The 9,734-nt window shown below is 39.1% G+C and overlaps 1 protein-coding gene across 1 annotated transcript; it reads right to left on the minus strand.

Annotated features, from left to right (window-relative positions):
* Positions 1-175: 175 nt before the first annotated feature.
* On the minus strand, positions 176-8,201 carry kcng3 (potassium voltage-gated channel, subfamily G, member 3). Its single transcript, XM_026914730.3, has 2 exons — positions 7,225-8,201; positions 176-4,128 (listed from the first exon to the last, which is right to left on the minus strand). The coding sequence occupies exons 1-2, from the start codon at positions 7,875-7,877 to the stop codon at positions 3,483-3,485; spliced, it is 1,299 nt and encodes a 432-aa protein (XP_026770531.1). The 5' UTR covers positions 7,878-8,201; the 3' UTR covers positions 176-3,482.
* Positions 8,202-9,734: the final 1,533 nt, after the last annotated feature.

Consider the following 9,734-nt stretch of genomic DNA (forward strand, 5'->3'; position numbering starts at 1 on the left):
AAATATGACGTCACACACACGCACATATGGGTTGAATCTCTGAACGCTTCTATTTTGCGTTCTTTTCTAAATTAATACTACAGTTTTTATTACAAATTTTATTCTTGACAACAACCTGAGTGAAAAGTAGAGTCTTTGAAATATTTACATGAATTTCAGAGTTTCTTACCATTTCAGTGCTTCTGTTTTTACTTTAACGACCGTGTGCACTTGAGCTGACATAGACTCCACAAGTCATATGATCCATTTTAGATCAAATCCATCTGAGTGTCTTCTGAACACAGGCTTCCACAGAACAGATTAGGCATGAGGAGAGTAGTTCAAAATTCCAAAACCTTCAGTTTATTTCCAAATTTAAATTAAAAAAAAAAATAAATCCCAGATTTTCTACAGACTATAAGCTACAGCCTCAGAAGCACTTTGCTGATGAGGAACTTTTGTCTGAAAAGTTCTGTTTCACTGGAAACTCAATGTTTATCTCGTTACAATGACACCTGTCAACAGGTGGGATATATTAAGCAGCAAGTGAACAGTTAGTTCTCAAAGTTGATGTGTTGGAAGCAGGAAAAATGGGTAAGTGTAAGGATCTGAGCAACTTTAACAAAGGCCAAATTGTGATGGCTTGACAACTGGCTCAGAGCATCTCCAAAACGGCGGGTCTTGTGGGGTGTAATGGGTATGCAGTGGTTAGTACCTAACAAAATTGGTCCAAAGAAGGACAACCGGTGAACCAACAACAGGCTCATGGGCACCCAAGGCTCACTGATGCCATAAAACTCTCTCTCACACACACACACACACACACACTACAGAGAGATAGAGAGTATGTTATACAATTCAATGAAATGCACACAGTGTCCAAGGTCGAAGTGGAACGTAGAAAGTAGAAGAACTGACATATATCCAGCCAATATGCAAATGCATCACTTTATTTTCTAAATGTCCAAATATTTCTGCAATAAAGCCTGCCAAAATGTATACTAAATATAAAACATATGTACAAATGTTTCTTTAGTAGAGGGCAAGTACATTATTCACACAACAAACATATGATTTCAGGTTTATCTTTTTCAGAATCTACAACAAATAACTGCATAAAGTATTTTATGACACTTCTGCAATATTTATAGCTTCACAGTTACAAAGCAAATGTTTCAAAAGGTGGAATTTGGTGAGAGTAATTACCCAATGAGCACAAAGATGTTTAAAAAGACATGAAAAAGCAATCTTTGCCAGAGTAAAAGTTTGTATATCATTGATTGCAAAAGTTTGTATTCCCAATGGTTTCCCAAGGAAAGTCTGCCAACATCACTAACAAGAAGATCCTAGAAGGCAGAGAGATAAAAACAGAATATAACCACAAAACCCTAGAGTATTATGGATTATCTCTAGAGTATTAAACTGATATTTAACTGTGATCTGCTGAAATGTTTGGATAAGTAAGCATGATAACGTTATACTGCACATAATAATAAACTATCTAAAACTGTACTTAAAGATATTTACTGTTAATCAACTGACATATTTGTAGATCTGATCATCAGTAGCATATAAAAATAGGTCTTTACACTTTTTTGCTGACATGAAAGGAAAATAACTTGTCTGCTCATATATATATACAATATTCTCTATATATATTCATACTTTACAAATTAGTTGTTGGTGACTGGGGAAACACAGCACATCCTACCCTGCATTTTTATTATTGAATAACCTGTCTGTTGATATTGATAGCAAATGCTCTATTTTAAAAAAAGCATATTCCAGCATTTTGCATTTCAATTTCCACAGAGACTTTAAAAAAAACAAAAAAACAAAGAATATAAAAGAGGTTAGAGACAGCAAAAGAGGTAAAGGGTGGGCTTACAAGGGTGACACTTTTGAACTGATCGAACATCTTTATTTCTTCACTATCGTAACATTTGCCATTTTTGTGTTAATTTTTCGTTAAACTTCTGTGAAAATTCACACACAAAATATCTTATGCTATAATTTAATTGTCCTCTTGTCCATTTTGTCAGAAGGAATGCAAACTTTTGCACTCAACTGTAAAAGACATAAATCTTTAATATAGATTAACACAAAAGGACCAACGTAAACTTAACTTATAACAGTGTCTTCTTATGGCCAGGACGGTCCAGTGTCCAAGAATGTATCTGATCAGATAGTGCTCACTGGGTAATATTAACTACATCATACCTGTGCAGGACCAGCTTTCTTTCCTTTCTTTCTGTTTCAGATTCATAACAGTTTCATAACATCTGTCTCAGATGCAGACATTCATAAGGGTTTCCTGCGTAGGTATGAGCATTAGTGTTGGACAAACCACTGCATGCGTCATTAATTAAGTGGCATTCCTTCTTAGATTTTCCTCCAACATAACATTTGATACTATCAAGTAAACAAATCTACAGGTGAATGAACTGCTTAATTGCTTTCAGTATATCCCTAACCACAGAATAGACAGGAGCCAGTGATAGAGAGAGGCTAGCTTTTGTGCTTGCTATGTGTACGGTGAAGGAGGAGGAGAGTGACAGCTCTCCGACTGCTGAGTGTGTGGGTGAGGTGTTTGCTAATCAATTTGGTTAACACCTCTCGGTCCGCACAGTCATCTTCTTCGATTGAGATATGGGCAGGTGGTGGCTTTATCCTTGTGTAGCTCAACATCTGATGTTTGTTTCTTGAAGTTAAGGATCTGATCTTCATAATGGGGCTGCAACGCTGACTGGAATTTCGTTTCAATTATAACATTATCCACTAGGACTACACCTTGCTGCATGTTTTTTCTCATATTTCCACAACATCCCGTCAGTCGCTATAAATATTTGTTTTCCTTTATGGACTCTCTCTGTTCTTCCTTTCTTCATATCTCAAGTGCTTTCAAATCCAAACTGATCTGACTTGATCTAACGGGCTGGAGAAACTTCTCCATGGGAACAAAGTGTTTCTGTTTGTAAAGCCAGACCAGGGCTTTTGAGGAAAAGCCGACAAAGGTCTGGAGAAGTGTCAAGACCCGAAAAGGCTTGCCAGATGCCCCTCATAGGCGGCCATGCCATCTGGTGCCGGCTGTTCCCACAGTTGTCCTTTTTAAATATCACCAAACACAAGACATTCTGTCTCTTTGGGTCAGTTTCATTAGTTTTCACAGAGATGGGGTTATAATGCAAACACTGGCTTATGTAGCTCCTTTGGGTTGTTATGATTACAGTGTGCTATCCAGATTGGGGCTCTTTGTATTTTTCTCCTGTCACTTACATAAATATGAATCACAGTTGTCTGAGGTACCTGTTATCATTGAAACTTATCAAAAATGTAGAGATGCTGCATTTTAGTAGTCATTTTCTCTGTAGACATGATCATATTTCTATAGTTTAGCTTACAATTCATGAGGCTTTTAAAGGTTTTAAAACAAAGGCACAGAAAGATCAGATGAGGGGTAACAGAGCTGGGCTGTGGACCAGTATGTCCCAGAGAAACCAATGTCAGTTGAGAAACTCAGCAGAGAGACTTCGCACGCAGCGTGCTGAGCGGAATTTGAGCTCGTGGTAGCACTGCACAAAGCTGTGGTAGATAAAGGTAATTGGGAGAGCCAGGAGCACAATGCCACTCACGACACACACACCACCCAGCACGCGGCCCGGCATTGTGATGGGATACATGTCTCCATAGCCTACGGTGGTCATGGAGATAATAACCCACCAGCAGGCTGCCGGGATGCTGGCGTAGTCCTCATTGCTGCTTTCCAGGTCCAGCCCGTGCTCCAGAAGCTGAGCCAGAGCGCTGAAGATGGCCATGGCAACACACACGAACACCAGCAGCATGACCATCTCGCGGTAGCAGCGGCGCAGTGTCAGCCCCAGCGTCTGCAGACCAAGGAAGTGGCGTGCCAGCTTAATTAGCCAGAAGATGCGCATCATCCTCAGCACACGCAGTGTGACACCTGCTCTTTGAAGCTGCGGGTTTTCCCCAGTCAGGGCTGTCATGGCCACTGATACATAGTAAGGTGTTATAGCCAGGAGGTCGATGATGTTCAGAGGCCGCCGTACAAACTCACATTTGTCCCGTGAGACAATGAAACGCACTATGCACTCGGCAGTGAACCAGCCAATGCAAACCGCTTCAATGATCCTGGCAGAGAGAGAGGACAGAGAGAAAGTGAACAGACAGCAGCGGTTGCAATTCATGCTAATAACACTACTGTCTGCTCCTTGACAGGTGATTTAAGCTCATGTCTAATTTACAGCATTTAAAAGGCAAACATGCACTCTGAGGAAGTTTAAATGTCATCATGCAGATAATGAGTGTCTTTTAGACTTAAACAGCTACACAGATGGAAAGCTTGATGCCGCTCCATGATTGTATTACAGTCTTTGAAGCTACAGTCATACGTTCACATATCTGCTGAATAATTATGTCATATTGAAGTATATTTTATTGTTGCTATGAATCACAGAGTTTCAGATTGAATGATTTTACTGGTCCATTGGACTGACATACACATAAAAAAATATAATGTCTATATTAAATTATAATGTCTTATAATTTAATGTTTCTGTTATTTGCCATGCCCCAGCGATGCCACATGTCTACAAAAAAAAAAAAAAAAAAAAAAAAAAAAAAAAAACAGACACTGGCAGCACAGTGGCATTCTGTAGTAAAGAAACATCAGCATCAAGCTTCAGTGTGAAAAAGGGAGAGTGTAGTAATGATGCATTTACCTAAAACATTTTTCTTTCTGCTCACAAATGCCAGAGTATCAAAGAACCATAAACAGTTTTGACAGTTTTGAGTAAACACAGGACATAGTAAAATCTTTCTCTAAATATACGTAAAACTAAGAGATACAGTGATCCCAGAAAAAAGCCTTGTCACTGGGGGGTATCCTTAAAGGTAGTTATTTTACCTCAGAAGATAAAAGTACTGTACCTTTAAAACCTAGGTCATATTTTAAATGATTTTAAAAGTACACTACATTTAATTTGTCAGATTTGTAAAGACACATCCATCCCACCACAGTGACTAGCAATGGTACATTTTAGTATTAATAATAAGAATAATAACATGTTTTATTTATATAGTGCCTTTCCACAGCTCAAGGACAGAAATATATTGAATATATTAGGATCAGCATGATTGCTGTTCATACTGTCTGGAAAACATGATGGCCACCATTCATCACACCATCTCTGGCATTTTTGGCAACATTAATATTCACATGCATTACAAACCTCAACACTTTTAAATGTATCCCCTGTAAGTGCCTCATAAACATACAGTGACACATATCTGACCTCGTGATACTGAAGGACATGGAATCAAGAATACACAGGATATAAGCATGAGGACACACAAATTGTCCAAACACATCGGTAGAAAAGAGACAAATGCCAGTGAACATACAGGCTGGAAACAATGGGGAGAAACATTAGTCAGTGAAAGACAGTAACATGGCTTGTTTCCTTCTTGGACAAATCTGTCAACTCAGTTGATATAAGGACGTTTTTACACTGCTCATTATGCTTGGAGCCATAAGTACAAATACATAAAATGCACCATTTGAGCATTTCATTTTCTTACACTTTTTATTGGATGCAAAGAAAAATAAACCAGCTGAAGTCAGCTACTGTGCATTGGGAGAGAGAGAGCATGTCTAATTATGTATAATTTAAAAGCGGGGAATTGGATTTGGACCAAACTTGCAGTGCAGTGCAGGATGATCAATAAAATACAAAAAATAAATAAATAAAATACAAATCAAACTCTCAAAGTAAACACATTCTAGCCTGGTGCAAACAAAAATGATGAAGAATCTTGTGTACACAAGGATTTATGTTGGATTCAGTCTTTCATTAATCATCCTGTCAGCTTGTTCTTTTCCCAGATCAATTAGTGATATAGAGAGAGATCTGTTGATAATCATGCTGAAATAAGGAAGATATAGAATGGAACCACAACAATGGGAAAAGCTAGGGTTACTGGGAGACTGGCACTGAATATATTTTATTATGAATTATTGGCAAATGGAAGGCATAAACAAATAAAAATCTGCATTTGCTTTTACATTTGAAGAAGAAGTGGGTTTGGTCTTTTTTGGTGATGTGGAAATGCTCAACTGAATCCAAGAAATTAAACAAAGAATGGTTTTATATATATATATATATATATATATATATATATATATATATATATATATATATATATATATATGTATATATATATATATATGTATATATATATATATATGTATATATATATATATTTTTTTTTTTTTTTTTTTTTGCATCCAATGCATATATCATTTATATCACTGTGTTATAATTTAATAATATTAACCATGCCCCACTGATGCCACATGTCTATCAACATTCATCTTTTTTTAACAGTAGATCACTACTCCCTTTATAGTACACTATATTTTGTTTTCTCACCCTTTGTAGTGCACTGTATATGTATATTTAGGGAGCCGTTTCGCCTTAACCACCTGTCTGATTTTGATCCATTATAATCACAGTTCCAGACGTAGGATTTTTAGCGCCGCCTATTGGACAATCAGGACACCTCTCCTCCTTAAGACCCGTCTCAGCCTATTTTGCAGTCTACAGTCTTGAAACTGATGTAAATTGTATGTCTGTGCAACTTTTTATTCTGTGCAAAAGTGCACATTAACCACGCTTTCAAACAACTTATATATATACTAATTAAAAATAATTTATCTTTTATTATATATATATATATATATATATATATATATATATATATATATATATATATATATATAAAAGATAAATTATTTTTAATTAGTTTACCTTAGGATTATTGAGCCAGGATTATACGCAAGGAATATATTTAAGGATTACTGTAATATGCCATAGTCTATGATCGAGCACTATGCAGTAAAGTCATATTGTAGCCTATCCAGAATATAATTTAAAGGTACCATATGTTCAAGTGTTTTTATACTGCTTAAGAAAGACAAACGAAATGAAAATGTGACTGTACAGTAAAACAGAAAATGTCACAATCTGGGCACAAACATGGACACAGAGACAAGACATTAGAAAATATCTCACAAGACCAGAACGTGTGTGTGTAAGGAAGAGAAAGAGCTTTCCTTCAGCATTGCTCTTGTTAAGGATTTGGACTTTTACCACTACTGACGCTTGAATTACTACATGAAGCACACTTCACTTCACTTTCGCTCCGAGTCGGCGCCCTTTGTTTTACCTGTGCTCCTCCACTGTGTTGTTCTTGGCTGTGTCCCAGTCAGGCAGGGTGCTGGCGCACAGGATGACCATGGAAATGATGACAAAAATCACGGAGACCGAGGCGAGGATCTGCGCGGCCACGGAGGACGCGGGCTCCTCGAAGGTCCTCCGCATGCGCTCGAGCCAGCCCGGGTTTGCGCGCTCCGTGCACGATCCCCTCACATCGCTCTCTTCATCGCCCGCTCGCGACTCCTCCTCGGCTCTCCCGTCCTCCTCCGAGAAGTACGTGTACGTGTCGGACATGCGGTCGTCCAGGCGCCGCTGGCAGCAGAACTCCAGGTGCGAGCTCTCCAGCCCCCAGTAGATCATCTCGTTGTAGAAGGAGAGCTCGCACATCCGCGGCACGAAGCGCAGCTTACCCGAGCGCACGTACAGCATGATGAACACGAACGCCTCGGAGTGGCGGTCAAAGAAGAACTCGTTCCGCTCGCGGTCGTAGTCATCGCACACCTCCAGCACCTCCTTCTCCGACGAGCAGCTGTGCAACCGGCTTACTCTCCGGAGTGGGAAATCCTTAATCACCTCTCGGGTGAACGCGTATTTGGTGCCGCCGACGTTTAAGATGCATATATTCTTGCCGAACTTCATCTCGGCGGATCTCACCTTTCTCATTCAGGTAAAAAGCAGCAGCCGCGTAAAAACGGGATCTGTTGCATGATCATTGCACTGCTGCGTGCACTTTTTGCAGGATTGTTGCAGGAAAAAACAGAGTTGCACAGCTTTTGCGTGGAGTGTCCGTTCGTGTGCTTCGCGTTGTCTTTCCCATCCCAACTCCAGTGTTCTCTCTCTCTCTCTCTCTCTCTCTCCCTCTCTCTCTTTCTCTCTCTCACTCGTCACTCCTCCGGCGGCGGCTCTCGGTTCCCGTTACGCATATTTTACGCACCAGGGGGAAGGGACCTTTCCAGCAGTTCAGGCGCAGCAAATTCATCAGGTGCTTTTCTAATAATGGCAGGCAGTGAAGTATTTAATCCCCCAGAACATATTTGGTTTTGTTTGTCGTTTTCTACCAAAAGTTTATACTGTAGTTTATTATTAGAGCGGCAAAAAGCCCAGGGTTGAATTAACATACACTGTGTTTATATAAATCCAGCTGGAAATTAATGAACAGAAGATTTCATTCAGCACTGTGTGCCTTTTGTGCGCCACAAACTAGTAAAATTACTTCCTCACTGAGCTGATACTTGTTGGAAATATACATAATATACATAAAATACATATTATACACAAAATATAAAATATATAACTCTTAAGGGGAAACCTCTTATAGGTTTTGTATCTAGAATCCTTCTAAAGAAGATATGTTGTGAAGCCAAGAACCCTTAACTATTCAAAGAACCCTTGAAGAACTTTTCCCCATGAATATAAGTACACTTCTATTCATTCAAAAGCAAAAAGTAAAAGAGATGGAAATAAACCTTATCCCTATTTCAGTCAAAATCTACAGATATATATACACTTATTAGCCAGTTAATTAGGAACATCTACTAATCTGTGGATGGCTTGTCAGCTCCCCTCTACCTTGCTGCTCAGTGAAAAAGTGCAGTGGTGACTCAGTAGTTGAGGTATTGGTACTATTGATAGGAAGGCTGTGAGTTCAAATCCCAGCATTGTCAAGCTGCCATGGTTGGGCCCTTGAGCAAGACCCTTAAACCCTCAACTGTTCAGTTGTCTCAAGGTTCAGTTGTCTCAAGGAAGTTGCCTTGGATTTAAAAAAATAAATAAATAAACAGCGTTCACCAAATGAGTAAAATGAAAATATAAAAAGCTCCACCACAGGACTAACACTGACCAGAGCTGTAGTTCCAATCACACAAGTATGCAAATGTTTGTTGGAACTATGGTTTTGGGAAACACCAAATCGTTGAACTATGTTGATAACGAGAGAATTTGTGACCATAGTTGTCTAACGATGCTTTTTGGAAACGCACCCCTGATATTATTTGGGTGGTGGATAATTCTCGGCATAGCAGTGAGTCTGACTGTTGAGTGCCTGGCGCTGATATGAATGTACCATGCTCCATATCATAATCATAGGACCCTATCTGCAAGCTAGCCCTTAATTTTCCACCTTAAATAACCCCTGAAGAACTTATTTTTTGCTCCAAACTGTGACATTTTCTGCTGGATGGAGAAACAATCCAAACAGAAATATCCAGGCAGAAGCAGTGCTGTGGTCAGAACCACACTGACAAAGTGACAGATGATGAAGACAAATTGTGCATGTAAAGTCTTACAGAGCATCCGGGCTAAGTGTACACCTACAGAGTTCACCTTTATGGTAGGCTTACCTGAGAAATGTATAGGATTATACAGAAAAATACACACACACACACACATATCAACAAAGTGGAAAGAAACTGGTTCACCTGTATCTCTAGTATTCAGTGTAAAGTTTTGTGCTCTCCTTTTGTTCACTTCCCCTGTACACTTCTTCCTTTCGCCCTTAACTAACTGTAGTGTGTGTGTGTG

Source organism: Pangasianodon hypophthalmus, chromosome 12 (genome assembly GCF_027358585.1).
Source record: "Pangasianodon hypophthalmus isolate fPanHyp1 chromosome 12, fPanHyp1.pri, whole genome shotgun sequence".
Lineage (NCBI taxonomy): Eukaryota > Metazoa > Chordata > Actinopteri > Siluriformes > Pangasiidae > Pangasianodon > Pangasianodon hypophthalmus.